A 23,814-nucleotide genomic window follows, 5' to 3' on the forward strand; every position below is an offset into this window, starting at 1 on the left:
AGAGAGGCAGTTGACTGATCAAAGAAAATTATCATTATGTGCCCAAATAGGTTTCCAAATTATCTGTGTGCTAAGAATGATGCTTCATTAAGTTACTCATTTTCTCTGGTTCTGGCGGCTCAGCCAGAGTGGGGTGGGGGAATAGTTCTTTGATTATAGTATGTTGTCCGTGGCCCATCTAAGATCCAAAGCAATACTTTCTACACTAACAAAGAAGTACTTTCTTCACTACCAAGCAAACTTCCTTTAGCTTCTTTCTTCCATCAGGTGTTTATATACAGTCAACTACCAATACCATCCAGTGTATTACTAACTGCCTCCTTGTCAGTCTCTATCTTACAGGATCTGTGCCCCTATCCACAAAACAAAACACAGCATTTTACACACTTACACACTTTTAAAAGACTGGACTAGAAAGTAGTTTATATATAAATCATATATGTGTGTATGTGCATGTGTATATATGTGTGTGAGTGTGTGTGTGTGTGTGTGTGTGTATTCCAAATATTATATATAAAAAGCTCCATATACTAGAGAAAGAAGGAGAATGGAACAGGGGTGGATTAATTCAGAAATCTCAGGGTCATCAGAGGAAATAAAAAGAATAAACTCTCTTGACCAGCCGTAAATAAAGAATGTAAAACTACTGTGTAACGGAATTAAACTTAACATTTTCTATGCATGCTTTGTTTATTTCTTAGACTTCCACACTATTTAATGGACTGATAAGATTTCTTTTTCAATTTCTAAGGACTCAATGACATAAATTTACCTTTAGTCATTTCAGAAATTATACCATGAAATGTATTAGAAAATGAATATTAACATATGTTCTCTTAACATATGTTTTCTAAGTCAGTCTGAAGATTCTGTTTCTCGTCTTAGGTTAAGAGCTTCGTAAACTACATGCAGTGGTAACTACACTGCCTTCCCTACAGACTGGGTATTCTGTTAAAGAAACTTACCCAGATGCTGTCCTCCTGTCGATACTGTTTCCAGTTCCTGCCACTATCGCTGAACATCAGGAGGTAGCTGGTCACCCAGTTGGAGCTCCCATACCCGCCTTGGGTGGCCACAGCAGTGATCTCCATTCTCTCTCCAAGGTCAACCTGCAGCCACTGGTATTTGTTTGACACAAGTGGAGACCAGCCACCAGCGCCTTTTGTGAAAATAGAAACAGGACAAAATTGGCAAAAAAGAATTAGTCACAAATCTGTGTTAGTGGAATAGAAACGCCAGTAAGGCTGTATTCCTCTACAGAACTTAGGAAGTCAAAGTTCCAAAATATAAAGCGTAATTGTAATATTTGTAAACATAAATTCATAATTGTAATTTTAAAAACCCAAGAGTTTAGTATAACTGGACGGAGACTATGTTAATTATGTTCATTGCTAAGTATTGGAACCCCCTGACACTGGGAAGAACTAAGGTCTCACTGAATGCTTAAAGTGCTTAATTCAACAGGTGGACATTTATGTCAGCACTTGGAAATAGCGTGTTTATTGCCTGCACACACAACTGGGTACTGTATTTCCCCTTTTTCAAACAATTTGGGGTCTAAAAACTGGGTGTGTCTTATACAGTGGTTGTAGAATTCAAATGCCATAGATGGAACTGAGGGTGAGGCAATATATGAAGACAGTGATTCGTCATCAGACACAGATGAGGACAAACTAATGGTTGGGAGTTTTGACAATGATGAGGAGTTGTATGAATTTTATGATGAATAAAACTTGAGTTCAATAACTTTATGTAATACATTTTTTTTCCAATTGCGGGCCCCCAAATGAAGGTATGTCTTATACATGGGAGCATGTTATACATGGGGAAATACAGTAATTATCTGGCCTCCAATCTCTTTGCTCAGGCCTGGGTTTAGGGGAATACCTTCACACTATGGCAGAACTAGAAAACTACCTTTGGTGTCTGATCATGTAGACACGTTAGAGTAAGTACACCCTTAAGCCTGAGAATACAAAGATGGTCCAGGAATAGTCCCTACCCTCACTGTGTTTAGTCTCATAGGAGGAGCACACATTGAAAAGCGTGTTTGAAACACAACATGAAAAATGTTAACAGTGGGGCATGTGCAGGGAACAGTAACACAATAAATGATAGAGGGTTCTATCCAGCGGAAACGGGCTTGCCACAGTGTGAGAGATGATCAAATTTTCAGGAATTTTGCAAGCCGATTGTTAAGCATATCCATCTTTGCAATTGGCCATGGTGGGAGTATTTAAACCACAGAAACTGGCAATCTCTACAAGTCAGCACCTGCCCCAACCCCAGCCAGTTTACCAACGAACCACTGGTCCTATCCTAACTGGGAAGAGAGAGGATGATGGTGGGGGAGGGGTGGGGGAGGGGAGAATCATGAAAAAGATGACAGAATAAGTTGTGTTGAACCACTCAGAAGTGAAAAATAGGAGTTTTTGTATATTCAAAAAAGCATGAGTAAAACAAAATTTCCTATGTTTTGTTTCATCCAATGTACACCAGAAAATTATAGATGTGACTACTGTATGTCTTGTTAAGATGTTTTGTCCATCCAGTTTAATACAATACTTTATTTGGGGAATTTATTTAAGTAATACTGACACGGATGATTGTGTAAGTATTGGGTTGTCAGAAAAGTCATGACATATTTTTCTATATTTTTAGTTGCAAAAATGCATCATGACTTTTCCGACGACCCAATAATATACAATCATTGTGAACATCATGAAATAGGGTTTGACACATTTTTGAATCCATAATTATTTAATATTCAAGACTACTAAACTGCACCATCTATTATATAACACCCCAATACATGTTTTCTTTCCCTCATTCTTTTGCCATCCGCCTTGAGGCTCTGGTAAGATCTGACATTTTAGATCGAGATTACCACTAATTTGTATATAGCTTCTATTCAAGCCTTATTCTTGACATCTGTGCCCTGTTTCATAAAACCTCGAGTACAGGCTCTAGTACAAAAAGGGCCCAATACATGTTTGTTATTTTGGTGGAGCAAAGCATTGTGAGATCTAAAGGGAAACAGCTGTGTTAACAACTGTTTTATAAGGTTTAAAAATTCTTTTGTGGGCAGGCACAAGACAATGACACTCTGATAGATGAAAGGCAGAACTTTTTGTCACTGATAGCTCCAAAGAGGAGAAGGCCATACAGGGACGTGCACCCACAGAAAGGGTGACGAGTTGGAGCTGTTGGGGACAGCTAACATATGGCAAGTGGGGCAGGGCTAGGTGGGTTTTGTGGGCTCCTGTGCAGTGGCTAATTTGAAAGGGTCCTGGGGCATAGGGTTGTCCTAGGTGTCTGGTACCTGGCTCCAGGGAGATTAGGATTGATGGGTGCCTGACAGGGGTGCTGAATGGATAAACATTTCTCTCCACTGTCCCAGCTAATCAAAAGTTTGGAAGTTGGAAGTCTTTGGGAGCCTGATGTCAACCAAGCAACCTTGGCCCTCTTACTGCTGCAACTGCACCTCTCTCTGTATTTTTATCACGTTTTTACACAGAAAATCTGGAAAAGAATGAAGATGATGCCCTTCGCCAGCCATCATCTGACATTCCTACATTTGGCATTTTAATCTGTATCAGCTTATACCTCTGAGAAAACGCTGATTACGTTGCTTCTTACTCTTTCTACTTAATAACTTTAATGGTCTGAAGTTAATAATAAGGAGGATACATTTTTAAATACAGAATTTCATAATATTTCTCTGCCATTTGGACCCTCCTTTACAGACCAGTATTTAAAAAGTGAACCCACGAGAGACGCACCGTGAGGAAAACAGGATCAGGGTGATTCTATTGAGTTAAAATTGGATCATCAATTCTCATCAGGAGAAGGAGGAACCTCTCACTGACCGCATCCTCTCCCAGCATCACTCCCTGTTACAGCTGCACTAACCAACTTGAAACAGTCACAATTAATTGACCTTGAACATTTCAATTTCTCACCTGTGGTGCAAGGTACCACTGATATGCAAATTGCACTCTATAATTAAAGAAGTATACTAATAAAGTCATGGAAATTCGGATGCTCCCGGGCTTTACCAAGGGACTGCGGCAGGATAAGTTGGCCACAGGGAATTCCGAAATCTCTACTTGGTTTTAAGCTGTACAGCTCTGTAGACACACATGGTGTACGTGAGTGATGGTGTGCTATTCTCATTAAAACAAACATCGAATAATAATATGGGAATGCAAATATAAAGAGATCCACACATAGAACCTGGCACATTTGGTAGTGCCAGCCTATGATGACAGGTAGAGACGACAGTGACATGACACAAAAATGCGACTGTAGCCAAGACTACATCAGCTGCATGGCCACCGCCAAACCACCTGTCACAGTTACATTTTTAATGGTGAAGATGAGGCTAACTCCAACAAACTATAAACTCTGATTTACTATAAAATAAAATAAAGCATTCTTTATCTTGTCTGTCAACCAAGCCTTTCAGCTGGTCCAGAATTATTCATCCTTAATTATGCTTTTAATATGCCAATATATTCAACATCACAGCTGACCAATACCTGCGAGACCAAAGACCATCTTTGTCTATGGTGATGGACATTATTCCACAAACCGCACTAGGGGTCTTGCCCCTCTATTCATTTCCTTCCCCACATCGCAGCCCTCCTTTCCCGATTCCATCCTCCTTTCCCTCCTGCCTTGGCCTCGGCATTGGGATTTGACATAATCAAGTGTCATCAATTCTTTTCAAACAGAAACAATTCTTGAATCTTCCTATAATAGCCTAAAAACTCACACTTAAAAATAAAACCCCTCCCCACTGAGAGATTTCTAAATTAAGTATTGCAGTATCACAATGAGAACTGAATGTAAAAAATATATGTTAAGTGCCTGTTGATGTCTCTCACACACAGCAAGCATGTGAGTGTATATGGCCGCTGTTACTTTTTGCCTGGTAAAACAATTATTGCCACCAACTCCAAACAAAGAGTTAGGATCACAGGAAAGCTGAGCTTTGAAAAGGTTTAGTTATTGAATGACCACAACACACACAGCATCTCTTGTGTCTGTTGCCCCCACTTTTGAACATCTGATGCCTAAGGAACTTGCTTCTTTAGTATATGTTGCTGTGAACTGTCAGGAAAAAAAGAGCAAACAAACAATTATCCAGTGCCTGTTGTATGCTTAAGTACTCTACTAGAACCTTTATGTACCATATTAAACTTGGCAATTAAAATTATCTAGTGGGATGAAATATGTTTGAACATCTCTCCCTTTCAAATAAAAGTTTTCAAACGGATTTACAGAGGCTAAGTAAATGTCCCAATATTATGCAAATTAAAATTCCCCAATATTATACAAATCATTTTAGTGCAGATGAGAAATTACTTACTTTTAAAACAATTTAAATATGCATAAGGATCTCATTTTAAAAATCACCTCCTTTTCAATGATTTACCCCTGAAATAATCATACAACTATCGTTACCCTACAGTGGGCTATTTTATCCCAGGAATATATCTAAATAATTTATTTAGTGTTATTTAAATATAAATAACTGGTTGGCTGGATTATATTAAGACCTATATATCCTGTCTGCTAGATATCACCAAAATTTAGTTCTGGTCATGGAGACACATCTTACAATTTCAGGAAAATGAAAAGAAAAATTGAAGGAAAAAAATGCTCTTGGTTGAAGCCTTAAAAAATAGAAAAGGATGACTTCTTATCCCCCATTAAAATGGCATGACTGCTGCTCCTGGTGGTCATCAATGAAGTGATGAGTTATAGAGGTTTTTAACTTTGCAAAGGTAAGAACGACACAGAAAGGGGGAGTCATATTTTTTTCTCACGATTTAAAGTCTAAAAAGGCACAGATGTTCAAGGACACAAAACATAAGTGAACATGATGGAATGACAATCCGAACCACCATTATTAGGGCATCTACATTTCTAGAAAATAATTGGCTTAATTTAAATTGTCATAGAAAAGTTTCCCTCCAAGATAATTACTTTTTTTTTTCACATGTGATTTCATCTAGATTTCCCCAAGAGTCTAAGGTTGCCCTCAGATCACGTTGACCTTGACATTAAATGACAGTAATGAAAGGAAATGGAAAGAACATTGTACCAATATATGTTCTGCTCCCTTAAATGGCCTGTGGTGTTCCAGGCCACCGTTTAGAACCCTTTAACTGCTTTGTATTTTTACCAGCATAGTCCTTTTTGCAGGAAGAAAACATGACTCTATTGATAGAGGATGCATTGTTTTTCTCTCAAGTACATTCGTGAATCCCGGCATTGCCACCTCTGGTCACAGCGATTGTTACAGGGATGGGCAGTCACACCTGAGACTAGTCAGTGGGCAAATTCCAAGATTTTGTTGTGACAGTTGGAGAAGAAGCCTTCTTTTCTGCTGTGAATGCCAAAAAGACAGGATTTGGCATTAAGCTGGAGGAGCTATGATTGCGGAAAGCCTCCCTGAGTGAAGCCAACACCGAGGGAGGCAGAGTTGAGCGATGAAGCAAGACCAAGTTCAGATGGCATGGTCAGCACCCCTGAGTCAAGCTGTGCCTTCCGTCCATCCCTGTGCTTTCCCATTGTATGAGCCGCTTCCGCTTGTGCAGAACCTCCTCAGGGCCACTGCATCCGCAACTCTCCTCTCACTCCTGCTTTACCATTTTTCTCTTTTTTTTATTTTTTTATTATTAGTTTCAGGTGTACAGAACAATGCAATAGGTATCCTTTTCACCCCTCACAAAGTAACAACTCCTCTACCCCATCCATTGCCTCCCCACCCCCTGATGTCATACTTATCTAATTACAGTTCCATTGACTCCATTCCCACTCTCTACTCCACATCCCGTGACTATATGTATATATAATTGTAGTTGACATACAATATTATTCAACATCAGCTTCAGAAATACAGTGCGGTGGTCAGGCCTCTACACTATCTATGTAGTGGTCTCCTTAACAAGACATGAGTCCAACTGGCCCCCTAAAAAATATTTACAACATTATTGATTATATTCCCCAGACAGTCTTTTCTATCCCTGAGGCCATACTGTAGTTACCAATTTATATTGTCTCATCCCTTCCCCTTCTCCTTCATCCCCATCCCCTCCCAACTGATATCCAAAATTTATAAAACACTCATGCAACTCAACACCAAAAAAACAAACAACTCAATTAAAAAATGGGCAGAGGTTATGAAGCGACATTTATCTAAAGAGGACATACAGATGGCCAACAGTCATATGGAAAAATGCTCAACCTCACTAATCATTAGAGAGATGCAAATAAAAACCACAATGAGATACCACTTCACTCTGGTCAGAATGGCTATCATCAATAAATCAACAAACAACAAACGCTGGCAAGGCTGTGGAGAAACGGGAACCCTGGTGCACTGTTGGTGGGACTGCAGACTGGTGCAGCCACTATGGAAATCAGTATGAAGGCATCTCAAAAAACTGGAAATGGAACTACCTTATGACTCAGCAATTCCACTCTTAGGTATTTATCCAGAAAAACCCAAGACATTAATTCGAAAAAACATATGCACTCCTATGTTCATTGCAGCACTATTCACAATAGCCCAAGACTTGGAAACAACCAAAATGCCCATTGGTAGATGTCTGGATTAGGAAACTATGGTACATTTACACGATGGAGTATTACTCAGCTATAAAGAAGAATGAAATCGTACCATTTGCAACAATGTGGATGGAACTAGAGAACGTTATGCTAAGTGAAATAAGTCAGTCAGAGAAAGACAAATACCATGTGATCTCACTTATATGTGGAATCTAAAAAACGGAATAAATGAGAAATGTAAACAGAAATAGTCTCAGAGACTATTTTTTCTCTTTAATAGATCATTCCCATCAATGTGCAAGCATCCTGTTATTTTTCCCATTTTAAAAGAAAAGTTAAAAAAGCTTCTCTTGACTCCACTCTACTTTTTTTGCCCTTTATATTAACATTCTTCAAATAAGATGTCCATACTAACTCTTTGCAGTTTTTCTCATTTCATTCTCTCTTAGGCCAACCCCAATTAGACTTTCACTCCATTCCTCTCAACTGAAACTGCTCTTGTCAAGATGACAAAAGAATGTCATGTTACTAAACCGAATGGTCAGAGTACAGTCTTCTAATCAGAGGCATCTGATATTTTTGACTGCCCCCAATGCCTGGATATACTTTGTTCACTTTGCTTCCACAAAAACTCGCACTCGTAATTGTGTTCCTAGCGTAATGGTGGCTGCTCAGCCTCCCTTGCTGGCTCTCCCTTTTATCTCTTACCATCTCTTAAAGTTGGGGTGCCCCAGGGCCCAGTCCTTTACCCTGCTTCTCCTCTATCTACATTTACCTCTGGGAACCTCCCAGCATCATGAGTTTATATATTATCTGTGTGCCAATCATTCCCCAATCTATATGTCCCACCTCTTCCTTGAACTCCACTTAGACATTCAACTCCCTACTTAATATCTTTAACCATCTTCCAAACCAAACTCCAAGTCTTTCCCCAAATTGTGCTCTAGTCATTTCCTTCCCCAGCCCACTTGATGACAATCCTGTTCTTCTAGTTTCTAGGGGGAAAATACGGGAGTTGTGCTTGACGCCTCTCTGTCTTTCTCACCACACTAGGGAACCCACAGAAAATGCTCTTCGTGCTACTCCCTTCTCTAGAATCAGGCTATTTTTCGACCTTCACAGGTCCTCTTTTGGTTCAATCAAAACAATTCTAGCCTGGATTCTTGCAACAGCCACCTAGCAAGTCTCCCTACTTCTGCCTCTGCTCATTAAGCCTGTAGCCTCTACACAACAGGTGAAAATATCATTCCTGTGCTCAAAGCATTGCAGTCACTGTCAATTTTACACATGGTATAAGAAAAGGTTGTTACTCTCTGGCCTACCGAGCCCTGTGTGACCTGCTCCCCTTCCACTTCCACCCCACATCTGACCTCCTGTCTTCATCACAGCTTACTCCCCTGCACCAGCAACAGCCTCCTTGTGGTTCCTGGAGCAAACTACAGCCATTTTCCCGTCTCCCATCCCACGCTTTGTGAAGCCACAGTTTCTGCCTGGGGCCTCTTCTCTGAAGTCCACTGGGCCAACGTGCTTGCCACCTTCAAGTCTTTGCTCAAATCTGATCCCTCTCCTAGAAGCTTGTATCTCCTGACCGCCCATGTTTAAAATTCCTTCCACCCAGCACTCTTACTCCCATTTGTCTTCCTGTACTCCACTTTTGCATTTTTTTGACCGAAATTGACATCTTTATACATAGCATATAATTTTCTTATTTATGGTATGTATGGCTTATCCCTGTTAGAATGGAAGCTCCGTGAGGCCAAGATTCTTTGCTGACTCTGTTCGTTGATAGCTCCTGAGTGTCCAGCACATTGCCTAGCACGTAGTAGGTGATTAGTGAATATTTACTGCGTAAAGAAATGCAATAAATGTGTAGCCATATAGGTCAAATAAGACTGTATAAATTCAAACACCAAAAGTGTTTGTGGCAAAGCTGGAACTGAAGCCAAACTAAATAAAAACACAGGACACTTTTCTTTGCAGCACGGTATTTTCAATGAGGTTGTCAGACAGAAAGCTTAAGCACTTGGCTGATACACACACACACACACACACACACACACACACACACACACACACAACCAACTGCCTCAAAGTTACACAGTTCAATGACTTGTAAACTATATTTCCTAGATGTATTTATTGCTTTGTTTTGGGATTTTTTTTTGATACAATGAAAAAGAGAGATGCTTTTCACTTCATTTCCCCAGAAAGGTCCTAAATTAATAATACCTGACTCAGTTCTCTTAGGTTTTAGTTCTCTGCTGTTGATCAATTTTCCCTCCCAGCAAACTGGCAGATTGACTTTCAGTCCTGCTTCTTGTACTGCCAGATCAAACATTTCTGAAATCTTCAATAATTCAGTGGATTGAAAAGTAAATATTTACATCTTTTTCTTTTTTCAGGCATTTTGATTTGTATATTTGATTTGCAAATTCTGTGGCAGCCAAATTTCCTCTGCAAAGCTACAGTGAAATTATAAAAACACCAAATTCTGTGCCTTAATTTTTTTTTCACCACAGTAAGTTTTATTTCATGTAAATGCATAGTTTTGAGAAATGACTTTTAGCAAATGATGTCTTGAGATTCAGATGATAATTGGGACTTGCCCATGTTTTGCTTTCTAAGCCCATTATAATACTTTTCTAAAAGTTTCGATTTAGATCTATTACAGTGAGGCAGGTCATTTCAGTAAATGACATCATGCATCAGAAAGAGCATACTGACAATATCCCAGAGGGTGAAAAATCATTTTTTGCTTCCCTACCTTTTTTTTTTTTTTTAATCTTCCCCAGCCAGACAGAGATGATAAGCTGTCTTGAGTCAAATGTCTTCGTATCACTTCTTTTGGGTCAACAAACCAAAGTCACTCTCTTGTACCCAACAAACATTATTTACACATAATTATTGGAGAAGCCAGCATACTAGGGCATAGTAGATCAAAAAGGTAAAAAGCACAAAACCAATCCAAACATTTGATTAATCACTTAATATTTTATTTCATCATTTAAATTATTAAATCATTTACTATTTTCCCAATTTGTAAAAATGTTAAAATAATACAGCATCAAGTTCCCAATTAATGAGATATGTTTACCTCTAGTCTTAGATATTTGTTGAATTCATTCTTGAATACACATGCTTTATTTAATTCCATGATTTATTCCATTTTAAGTGTTATTTCATTGTAAAAAAATAAAAATTATTTCCCAGGCAATGAGAAAAAAGATTAATGATGCTTGTGACCAAGATGGCCTTAACATCCCTCAGCTTAACTAAACTTTAGACAGGTTTTTTCCTGACTACAGGTCTCTGACCTCCCTTTTCTAAGAGCATTTAATTTAGGAAACTTGCAACTGTAAATTATTTCTCAGCCCCTGGAGATGCAAATCTTCATTAAGCCTCTTTCCAGTTTTATAATCCAAGAATGTCTTTCCCAAGGACCTGAGGGTCATCCTTTTGAAATGTAATCATCAAGAAAGATAGAGCCCCTATCTCCCAGTCTCAGTAGGAAAGTAGGCTAACTTCCATCAGCACCAATTAGCAAACACAAATGGCCTGATCACATTGACCAATGTTCCCCCTAATGTTCTCCACTATTTTCCCACTAGCTCAGCCCAGGGCTTACAAACTCTCTCACCTTTTGTTTCAACGAAGTTGAATTCGTCTCTTTCCCCTATTGCAAGAGTTTTGACCCCCATTGCTACAGTCTTGAATTAAGTCTTTCCTGTATGTTTAACTCAATCCAGTGCAATTTTTCTTTGACAGATTTTTTTTTTATTAGAACCATGTGTTTTTTCACTTTTCTACCTAATGAATCATGTTCCCCAGAAACCATTCCACATGCAGACTCTAAGAAAAGTAGAGAAAGAATGATGCCTAGAAGTGAATGAGGGTCTGACTAGATGTTAACCAGAGGGATGCTTTATGGTAGTGATAGTACCCAAGACTACTCACTGTACCTCTGCTCCATCTATTAACCAAAGGAATGTCAAGCCAATGTCAGGGAATCTGAATAGCAACAACAAGTGTCATGGGGCCCAGCCAGCAAAGGGTGGTGGCCTCTGCCAAGAAGGCAGTAAAAGGGATAGACTGGCCAGTTTGGGAAGTGTGTAACAATAAAAATCCAGGTTAGGTTCACCCCAACAAAACTGACCTGGAACACAAAGATCCAACCAGTGATATTGTTGTGGACACCAGTACAACAACCAACAGGCGTCAGGGAAGGCTCCCACCTAACCATGCATGGCATCATCTGAGTTCCTCACATGCCAGCTGCCATTTTGGAAAGGAGTAGAGGAAAGATTGGGGAATCAGAATGTCTGAGCATTTTCTTGGAAGAGGCTGATACAATGAAGGGAAGCTACTGTATTTAGCGGAGGCTAGGGGACTGGAGGTAATCTGATATGTGGGCACTACGGGAAGTAGTCTCTGGACTGAAGAGCAAATAGGGTCTCCCCCACCTTAAAACAATACTCACAGTTGCTCAAATTTTGACAATACTGAAAAATATGTACTGTTTCCATGTTATTCCTCAACTACTAACATAACCTGCGCTCAGAGGTTTGAAACCGGCCTGAGAAAATCAAACCAAACAATGTACCAGATGAATGACTAATACGTCATCATCCCTTGATGAGTACTTTGTGTGCCTCACATCCCAAAAGCTGCTGATTACGCATTTTATGTAAAATATGATTTCATAAAACTATATGAGGACTGTCAAAAACAATGCTAGTTGCATGTGCATATATAGGTAGTCAACCAGAATCAATACATCTATCTGATTCAAAAATATTCTGCCATATGTGTAGCATTGATATAGTCATGTTAGCACTCCAGAGCAGAGACACTCAACACTCACTGAGCATCACAATGATTTTTGGTACTAACGAGACATAAGAAATACACACACACACACACACACACACACACACACACACACACACACACACACTCTATAGTGTTTAATAGATATAATGGTCGACGATAGCATAAATGGAGTGGGATACAAATGGAATTTAGTGTCTGAAGCCAGCAGGTACAATATTCTCCTGTGCACACATTCAATTCTAGAAATGCTTCTGATTGCAGACCCTCTTGCTACACAAATGAATTGCCTCCTCTAACATCCAAGCATCCCAGCCAGCTCCATCTGGCTCCTGGCCTATGTACAAATTGAAGAGCACACAAGGGTTATGATTTTATTAAAAATATAGGGGAAAAATATCCTCTCATGAGGTTTATGCCAAAATTGTAATATGTTACCATTAATTTTGCCAGTGATCGACACACATTTAGATTTTTTAAAAAGTATCTGCAATTATTACATGGGTTTGAAATGATTTCTTTGCTTCATTATATAAGACAAATCAAGTTTCAATATATTTGATTTGGGGATATTACATTATGCAAAAATAGTGAAGAGTACACATAGATGCAAATGTAACAAATCACTGCCGGTTGATTTTTTTCCACTCAAGATGCTTTTATTTATTAATCTGATTTTAACCTGTGGTTATGAACTTGTAATTTTGTCACTGTCTCTCCTAAACCAAGAAATAAATACCTTCTAAAATTATACACCAGTAATTATCCTGTATGAAAAAGAGTAGGCAAATATTTCCCTGGCTTCGCCAAGATAAAAATCATCCTATTCCGAGGGAGCATGACCGAGCCTGTCAGGATGTGAAAGGGAGGAAGTGCAGACAGAAGGGGGAAAAAAACACATCATTTTGCTCTGTTTATCTCCATCCTATTTCTATTTGTAATGTATAATGGAAAGTTCTGAATTGTCCTTTTTGATAAAAAGGAAGTCTCACAAAGCAACCTCATTTCCACTCAGACCAATGAGGCCTTTCATACAATTGTCAGGCCACCTATCATAGTTCATGGTTCCCAGTGGATATTGATCCATTGAGTCATAATAAAGTAGTGCTTCCAGCTGGGAATGAGAGTTAATGCAAACATTTTCTGGATCAGAAAAGACGGACAAAAAAATAAATAAATAAATAAGTCTGCTTCTGCCCAGCCAATTTCAAATTGCTTCTGGCAATACGGCAAAGCTCATCCACACCCCTGCGTTTTCCCCATACACTCTGTTACCACAGAAAAGAATGGAGAAAGTGAAAAAACGGCATCCTAGCAGAAGCGGCACAATGCATGTTCATAATGATAGTTACAATAATTGTAAAAAGAAGATATTTTTGATAAGCACAATGGAAAACCAATTACCAGCATGGATTATTATATTGCCATTGTTATTACTCTATTATATTCTTTTTCTGAAAATAAAAAAAATTAAATTAAATTAAGGTTAATTTGTTGGAATGTAGCTTCAGAGTTCAAGATTTTGCATTTTAATTTCAAAAATTAACACAAAGGGCAAAATAATTTTTTTATTTTAATATAAATAAATAAAGGGGCAGGAAGAAAATTTTGTAGGCGATGAATAAGTAGATGGTCTCACTTATAGTGATGTTTTCATGGGTGTATACTTATCTCCAAATTCATCAAGTTGTATGCATTATAATGTGTACAGGTTCATATATATATATATACATATATATATATATATATACACACACATATATATATATATATATATATATATATATATATGTGTGTGTGTATATATATATATATCAGTTGTCAGGGAGAGGGAAATACACCCCCTCTATCACTCTTGAGTTCTTACAGCTGGACTAATAATAAAATTGACCAGAATCACAGGAGAAAAACCAATTTAATATGTGCACACAGGAGATCATGAATGATGCTCAGATAAATGAGCAAAGAAGGCAGCTTTTTACACATTTTAGACAAAGAAACAATAAATGTGTGAAGAACTGACAGGACAAAGAAACTTAGATTTGGGTGCTCATTAGTAAGGAACCTAAGCACAGTTCGAGCTTGGGTAGTGAATTAGTACAAAATAATTCCATTTGTTTATACATGTTTCTCGGCCTTGAATTCCCTAGCTGGGGATAAGGACGTCTCTCTCATTAGCCTCAAGGTCACGTGTCACCTGGGAGATTTATCTCCTGCTTCCAGGACAGAGAGTCAGAGAGCTCAGAGTGCTCTTCGAAGAAACTAGCCATTTCTTAAGTAACTTTAATTCAAAATAATCAATATGCTTGTGGGATATTTGGGGGAAGCCTGCCCTGCACCCCGACACAATCATACCTCCTCAACAAAGTGATTTTTTTTTAATTAGCAATTTGTAATTTTAGGAAATATGAATGTAGTATTTCCAGAGTCAGCCAAGCTCAACAGTCAAACATAAATGTCAAGAACCTTATATATTTTTTTAAAGGCACCAATTTTTTCTTCAACAGATGCATAACTGAGTAGAAGAATATTGTGTTGTGTTATATACCCTTCATAAAATTTTTAAAGTCTATCATTTTTGCAAAATTATATGCAAGTCTGGATACAAACTCCCTAGCATTTTATGCTCCTTTATATAAAAATAGGAGGGATAATATGATGATATGGCCATTTATGGAACTCCCAGATGCTCTACAAGAAGAGTTTTAATAATGAATTCATGATTTTCATGATCCTTGAAAGATGCTTTTTAAAAAAAAAAGCTTTTTTTTTTTTTTTTTGCTGACATCCTGTATCTTTAGAATATTCATCTAGGTCAATGTAAGAGCTCAGGAAAAAGCCATCAGGAAGTGTTTCTAGATGAAAAGTCACGGTCAGAATTCTGTCACTTACAGCAAGCCCTACCTTCTTTTGCTCCATGTGACACTGCAACTTATTTTTTGTTTTTCTCTGTTCCTCTGGCCAGCCTTTTTCGGCATCGTTCACTGAGTTCTCTTTCTCTCCTTTTTTGAAAAGCTAACACAACTCTCCTCTCCTTTTCTTTACATTCTCAGTGGACTATGTTTCTCAGGCCTATGGCTATAATGATTAATTTTTTGGTTTTGGATGATGAAGCCTGAATCTTTATTTTTAGCTCTGACTTTCCTTTGAAATCTGTATCCCAAACCCTGAATACTTCCTATGTATCTATTCATGGCTTCCCTATAAATATATCAAATTCACCATTCCAAAAATGGATGTCACACCGCCTGTCAAAACCGGATGGCCACATCATTTCACATCTTCAAGTCGCTCAAACAAAAATCTTAAGATCATTTCTAATTATTCCCTTTCGAGAACAGAAGTAGAAATTTCTGTGTGCATAGAAATTGCCAAATCTGGTCCACGTTACCTCCAAAGTGATTTTCACTGTCGCTTTTGCCTTTTCATTATCCCTACCTTAATGTGAGCCCTTATTATTTCAACCGCTCAGTTAAAAAACATATTTTCTGTATTTATTTGTGAGTTTCTGGTGATAGTCATTTTGAATAGAATAAATGAGGGAATAAAAAGACAAGAAAGCATTTGAGACATCTCAGTGAGGTAGAATCGGCAGGATGTGGTGACGTGTGGATAAACCTTCACATATTAGGTTGTTGGGAAAGCAAAAAGGAGGCAGAGGGCAAAGTCAAGGATGAAAATGCGGAGAACTTTCTGGATGGTCGGTGCCGGAGGAAGGAATCATTAGTAGAAGGGGAGTCTGAAAGATGTAAAGTTGAAGGAACAGGAACCCTGAGGAGGTGCAAAAGATTTAGGATGTTGTGGAGCGATTCACTTTAGAACAGAGTGGCAGACCTTCTAGGATGATGAGACTGGAGAAAGCAAAGCCAGTGGGGTTTGAATACATTTATAGGGTTTTTAGAGGAAGACAGGAAATTGTGTTCATGCCCAGTGCCTACCCTTCCTAGAATTCTTCAGTATGTGCCTCTTAAATAATGCATCTATTTTTGCCACTGTTCCCAGGGTTGTTTTGGTAACAGCAGGTTGAATAATTTTTCCTGGTAACAAACACCCTTTTTGGCATGACATTGAATGCAACTTCAATCTGGCACTGGAGTTTCAGAAAATAGTACAATTTGCTATAAGTCTATTCTCATTCTCTGCAATTTCATCTGAATTATATGTATTCCTATGTCTCTCGCTCAACCAGGACTTTCTTTCCTCCATGTCTCAGTTGCAGCTAAAATACCACCATTCCCACAATCTAGGTTGTTACATATAAGAACTTTGTAATATAAGAGAATTGGGTATATGTTTGTTAAATTAATAACTAAGAAACCAGTTCCATATTAGAATACCATTGTAATATTTCAACTCAACCTTGTAAAAATTTTTGTGAGCTGGTCAGACATAAAAGTGAGACTTGCTATTAGGTGAACTGTTATTGTTCTAGGACAGCCACACTCAGAGCAATTGAAATAAATTAGATTCTGAGATAAATGATTTCAGAAGGTCAAAGGGCTATAAGAGTTTAGCTTTCTAGTAACAGAGTAAAATGACAGACTTTTTTTAATGAGCAAAGTCGACATTTCAAAGAATCTTAAACTCTTTTTTTGCCATTTCTTTTATTATTCCCATCAATCTTTTTTTTTGAGTATCTGAAATGTGTCTTGAATTCCAATGAACAAGTGAATATTGACTGAATGTTGATTTAATAAAGTGCCTTACATAATTAAATATCTTAAAATTTAAATTATTTTGTTTGTGTATAGATTACAAAGTATTTAGATTTTATGTTTTTGAATAATCTGAACACCATTAATAAACTCTTCTATCTTTTCAAAATAGGAAAAAGGCAGAAATGAGACATTAAAAATTGAATCAAAGAGGGGCTATGAAATTTTAGGACATTTCTAAGTCTTAATAAAAATTATGGAATTTTTATAAATTATAAAAATTATATCACTGTCTTCAAAATCCCTAAATGTCTTCCCTCATAACAAAGAATATAGAATTTATCTCCCTGATCACATGGACTGGTTAGGATTTTCAGTACTAGATGTCACACAAACTTTTCAAGCAGAGAAAACTACTGTACACAAGGAAGTATCAAATCATTCTCATTACCATCACTAATACCCACCATTTACATTCTAAACACCTGAACCAAATGTGATCAACACATGTACTGGTACATACATAATCAAAAGAAATGCTAAGAGTGATCAAATCTGCAAGCTCCAAATAGAAACTGTCTATGCATCCTACGGTGTACTAAATGTCCCACTGTCCTAGCTCACTTGATTCTCACAATAAGCCCAACGGATGGGAACTATTAATTTGTTTGCCCATTTTAGACATGAATAGACTGAGGCAAAGGAAGGTGAAGTCACTCGTGCTCAAGGTCACAGAGGTGTAGCAAAATCAGGTAAAAACCCTAAGAGCCTGTTCTTCACATATGATGTGCCTTCCACCTTCACTGGAGTTTACCGTTTACAAAGGAATAAGATGGCGCATCAGCAGACGATGCATATTATATGAGGAACTGAAACAATATACACTAAAGAAATTTAGGACGAGGAGAGCACTGCTGGCTGAGTGATCAGGGAAACAGGAATATTTCATGCAGGTTCTAGAGTGGGATTTCAAAAGGTCAAAATAAAGGGTTGGAGCTTTCCAAGCAGAGGACTGACGTGAGGGCGGGCAACAGCAAGGCGCATTTTTCAGGCTGGCAGTAATTGGACTGAAGGGAATGAGGGGGCATGGAGAGGGCAGTGGTCATTAAGGCAAGAGAGGCGAATGGAGCCAGATTACAAAACGCCTTTCATTCAAAGCTAAGAAAGCAACTGTCAAACTTTCAGCATCAGAGGGAGGGCCACTTAGCGTGTGTTTTGCGTTTGGCATACGTGTGGATTATCAATTTCAGGTAAATTAATAATAATAAAAAAAGACCATGCACAATTTAAAATGTACAGAATAGGCAATATTTTAAGATTGCTAATAATATGAATGGTTATTGATAATGTTTTATAAGAAGACAGTATTCATAATCTTTTACCAAACTCTATACCCAGCTTGATGATACGGATAGTTTGATCTGTATGGGCGGCTTCCAGAGCCCGTTGGTTTAACATCTCACTTTTTATATTTACTAAATAAGAAATCTTAACTCACATTTATATGTCACTGAGAAAAACTGGTGTGCATTGGGAATATACAAAATAACATATTTATAGATTTTTTTTTAAGCAACAAACAATCAAGAGCTAGGAACATGTCAAACTCTTTTGCATCACAGTCCAATGTTTAAAAGAAATTCTAATATCTTTTCCCCAACATCATTCTATTTTGGCTCATAAGAGATAAGCTCAGGTAAGCGCGTGCCGGTAATTGTCTAATAAGTTGTTCTCTGGGGGCCAAAGTCCTGCTTTGATAGCATTTGTCAATTCCTGTGGTGTAAATGCTCCCTCCATGGCAGATTTCAAGCTCCCCACCTGATAGCGCTGAGTTAGGCTGAGCTGCTCACAGCGGGCTCTCACAAGCCAGCGGGTTATTAACCGCATCTCAGATAAGCTACTGGAGCAGAACAGTTGGAATCATATTGCGGTTATGAATTTCTCGGCTACAGCCTCAGGTATGAAAAATGCACTTTTTTTCTAACTCAATCTAATTTTCTCTCTTGAGCTCCTTTTCTGTCTGGTGTAGAAAATCAATCTGATCATTTCAGAGGAACTCAGTCCAGTGCATGGATTACTCAGGCAATTCGGGATTATAGTGGTGTCACCTTCAGCTTCAAAATGCTTGCAAGACCTCCCTGCTGACCCTGGAGTTTGTCCTGGCGTAGTGAGGAGGGAGGGACCCCGTCTTGGTCTTCTGCGTGAGCAGTGAACAACCCTGATGGTCAAGCAGCTTCCGCCCTGCCCTATGGTGACCTGTTGAAGGTCACTTGGGACGTGCCAGATCACCACTTTCTGATGGCCTTGCTCCCATCCCGGGGTGGCACTTGGCCCACACCCACCACTTCACTCCCTTGCTTCTGCACGCTTTCTTGGTGCCCACAGTAGCTCTTGGCTATTCCACATGCCACCTGGGGCTGATGTGGGGTTTGTCATCCCACCACCCACCCTCAGCAATCCCTTCTCATTCAGATCAGTGAAGGAAGCATTCTGTAAAGCTTCCTGCTATGGGCGTAGCGTGAGGACAGAACTCCAGGGAAAATGGGTTTTCACACCCGCTTGCTCGTGTCTAACCCTCTTACTTCCATTACAAGCTTCTCCTCTCTTCCCCTCAGTGGGAAATGGGGGCGAAGGGGAGGGGGAAGATTCCTTCAGGCTGGTCACTTCCCCTTTCAAATCATTTCTATTTCAGATCTAAAAGGGACCCACTTTGTTCCCAAGCTGTGCAGCGACCACCTTCCCTGTAAGCTTCGGGTGACGTATGCTTATCTGAGCTGGGAGGGGACACAAAGCACAGTGGGGAGATCATGTCCGTTTCTACTCCCCACGTAGAAATTATTATTGTCATTCAAAATGTCTTTATTTCATCTCCATGAGAGGAATGTATGTGCTAACCTTTCCCAACATCAACCAGCGTGCTTCGATGCAGGAGAGCAGAACCTACTGCCCACTTTTCTGCACGCTTCCCAGTAGCCCCGGCTTGATAAGGCTGTAATAGTGAGACAGGACACACTGCCAACCCTCCTCTCTGAACAAGGCTCCCGTTGTCCATCCAGTGTTGCCTTAGTCCAGATACATAGCATTTGCCAACCTACAACACACACCGAATGACCCAGAATACGAGGAAAACCAGTTTTCTCCTACAGCATGGTGCAGCGAGACTAACCAGACTGAGAGGGTGGTGTTTTGCTCTTACATAGGCAAGAGCAGGATAAAATCTCAGAAATCAAAAGAGTTCTTACGTTGAAGAAAGCCGAACATCTACTCTCATCTTCCCACAATATTTACTCCCTCACGTTCAGAGCCACTGAAACATAGAGTTTGTGGCGCTGTCTTTTGATAGAGGAATTTTGCAAATAGCTTCTTCTGCTTTGCTCCTCAGACATATTATTAGTACTGAGATGTGTTTTTGCTATGAGGAGTGCAACTCTGATGCATATACAGTTCTATTCTTGTTCTTTATAGAAAAAAAATCATAAACATTCACATTAGAAATCACTGGTTTACTTCCTTATTATAATTTGTAACTATTGATATTCTCTATTTGTTGAGACACCATTCTCCTGTTTTCCTCTTTGCCCATGGGTTTCCTTTAGCTTTTTGAGCACATATAAGAGAACTGACTTAAAACCTTTGTCTAGTAGGTCCAGCGTCTTTGCTTTGTATCTCCAGCACTTTTCTTATTTAGATGCTTGTATGCAGCGGTTCTCAACCTTTCACAGGAGTCGCCTAAGACCATCGGAAAACACATATTTTTGATGGTCTTAGGAACCGAGACACCGCTCCTCTATCCGTCTCCAGGCCCACATGCAGATATGCCCACATATGAGTACCCGGCGAACCCTGTGAAAGGGTCGTTCGACCCCCAAAGGGGTCGTGACCCACAGGTTGAGAACCGCTGCTTGTATGAAACCACCACATTCAAATACTCACATATCCCAACTCACATGTTTTATTCTTCATACTGAAATCATGGTCACTCCTTTTGTTTATGACATGTTGCGAATTTCTATTTCTTACAAATTCTATTTCTTACAAAATATTTCTTATTTTATTTCTTTTATGCATTTATGCATCAGTGATGCATCAACGTTTATGCATTTTAACTAATCATAGAATTAATGCCACATAGTACTAACAGAAAAAGAACATGTCTAATAAATATCAATAATAGCACACAAATTAAGCTAAAATGGGTTAAGAGAAACTACACTCTGTTAGCGAATAGTAGACAATTCATAAATTATCTTACAGTTTAATTTCTGAAAAGTTTGTGATTTTTTAAATTCTTTTTTACTTGAAACAACCACTGAAGAATATTAGTTAGATTTAAGAAACATTTTCAGGAATGCCCACAGGTGCAATGGAGGTGGGGCTGAAAGTCTTAAGGCAAAAAACAAGATCACAACTGTGCTTTAAATTTCTTTGTTTTTTAATTAAACTATAGTTGACATACAATATTACATTAGTTTCAGGTATACAATTAAAATTTACTTTTACTGAGGAGAGTCTCAAAATTGCATGACCAGTTATGGGTGCATTAAAATTACATTTTTTAGAAATCAAAGAACTGCACTGGTCTGGTAGCAACGAAAAAAAAAAAAGGAATATGAGAGAGAGACTGCAAGCCATGAATTCACAGAATCTATCATCTTCAGGAGGAGGGATCAAGAGAGAAATAAAAGGTGATTCTGTGAATTTTAAACCATGGTGATTAAGATAACCACCAGGAACCAGAAAAGAAAAATAATTACAAGCAGAAGCTGGTTTAGAGGTGATATATTTAAGATATGTTGAGCTTTTTAGTGAAGACATCTAGCAGGCAGCTGGAAAATTCCAGCAGGCAGCTGGAAATACAGGGAAGGAGATTGTTAGACACGTTTCTCCCCCAGCACATAATGTAGGCAGCGTCTGCCCAGGCCTCCTCCTGAGGTCCTGCCGGTGGTCTGGCTCGTTCAGAGAGGGCATGCACAATGCCAAGGTCAAGGAGGAGGCGTTGGAACAACCCACATAAACAGTCTCATTTCGGCACCGAGTCTCTGACCTTGTTTTTCCTTTTTATACAGTCAGGTATTTTTATATAGTCTATTAAGTCAGTTATATTTTATATAGCCAATTTTACAGTCAATTTTATATGTGTCCCTTTTACTCTCTATTGTTAATATTCATTATATGTCAATTTTTTAAAAGGGATAAAAAAAAAGAGAAGAGAAAAATAATAAGTAATTCTCAAATCACTTACATGTGATTTTAGGCTAGCTTTCTACTTAAATTATTAGACTTTAAGGCCCTGACAATTCCCTCTGAGGAAGAAAATCTGATATAAAGTCCAATTTGAGAAGAAGCACAGAGAAGTCCTTATAAAATAGTGTAATTTTTCTGCATCTTTCTCTCATGGAATTACATCAACAGAGCAGCCTTCAAAAGAGTTACAGTGAAAAATCAAATAAGAAAATTTATGGGAGAAGATTTTTAAATTACAGAACTATTAGGTAGATAGATAGATAGAATGATAGATAGATAGATAGATAGATAGATAGATAGATAGATAGATAGATAGATAGATAGATAGATGGATAGATGGATAAAGTGATGTAAGCAACATGGCAGAATAGGAAGTCTCCAGCTCACATCCCCCTAGGCAACAACAATTTGGCAGCCATTCATGGCGCCTTTGGGACCCAGCCTCAGGCCGGGAGCAGTCCTGCCCTCCCAAGGACCCCCCAGGAGACACCCCTGGCTGTGTCCCGGGAGGCAGGCCCACCCATCTTGGTCCAGTCTGTGGTCTGCAAGCAGTTCTGCCTGTCCATGGACCAGCCAGGAGACCCGTGTCCCTGTGGCAGGCCAGACAACCTCAGTCCAATTGCAGATCTTGAAGTGGCCCCATAAACGAGCCCCAGCTGCCATTAGGGAGCTGTCCTGCTGGGAGACAAGCCAGTTCCTCCCCTCAGAGGCAGGCCCTCTCTCTGCCTTGATCTGACTGTGGTCCTATAACCCAGCTCCAGCCCCTCTCAGCTACAGTCAGGGAACAGTTCTGCCCGTTGGAGGACACAGAGGGAGACACATCCACCCATGCCCACTTTGATCTGATTGCAGACCCTGAAGTGACCCAGTGATCTGGCCCAGATCCTCTCAGCCACAGTCCCAGACTAGTCGTGTCCAAGCGGGGGCCTGGAAGGAGACATGGTCCTCCAGGCCCCTGAAGGCAGGCCTGCTGATCTCGGTCTGCTTATGAATATTAAAACAGCCTTGTGACTCACCCCCAGCTCAGCTCTGCCTCAGTCTGGGCTCTGCCTCCAGCCCACCCAGGAACCTGGCAGGAGGCCCAGCCCTCCATGCCCCCAGGTGCAGGCCTACAGACCTCAGTCCCAGCTGTGGACCCTGGAGCAGCCTGGTGAGTCGGTCCAGCCTCTCTCAGGGACTGCCCAGTGATGGGTTGCTCCTTCAAACACAGAGACAACATGCAAAGCTACACAGACCCTGAAAAATGAGGCAAACAGGACACCACCAAAGGACACTAATAAACTTCCAGTAACCAGCCCCCTAAAAATGAAGATCTACAAATTGCCTAACAAAGAATTCAAAATAATCATCTTAAGAAGTTCAGTGAGGGACGGCTGAGTAACGCGTTGGTTAAGAGCTGGCTTGGGACGCCAGAGGGCCCCAGTTCGGATCCCACATATGAGGGCCAGTGACACTGCTCTCCACAGCTAAGATGCTGAACAACAGCTCAACCTGGAGCTGGGCTGCC

The 23,814-nt window shown here is 39.4% G+C and overlaps 1 protein-coding gene across 2 annotated transcripts in view; it reads right to left on the reverse strand.

The window, feature by feature from the left end:
* The window catches only part of CNTNAP4 (contactin associated protein family member 4), a 213,234-nt gene that overhangs the window by 179,581 nt on the left and 9,839 nt on the right, over positions 1–23,814 (reverse strand). For both annotated transcript variants that reach the window (XM_019646480.1, XM_019646479.1), the window contains exon 2: positions 966–1,159. In XM_019646480.1, the coding sequence (XP_019502025.1) occupies positions 966–1,091 (126 nt within the window). In that variant the 5' untranslated portion in view covers positions 1,092–1,159. The remainder of the gene's footprint in view (positions 1–965; positions 1,160–23,814) is intronic.

The sequence above is a fragment of the Hipposideros armiger genome, unplaced genomic scaffold, assembly GCF_001890085.2.
Source record: "Hipposideros armiger isolate ML-2016 unplaced genomic scaffold, ASM189008v1 scaffold_102, whole genome shotgun sequence".
Classification (NCBI taxonomy): domain Eukaryota; kingdom Metazoa; phylum Chordata; class Mammalia; order Chiroptera; family Hipposideridae; genus Hipposideros; species Hipposideros armiger.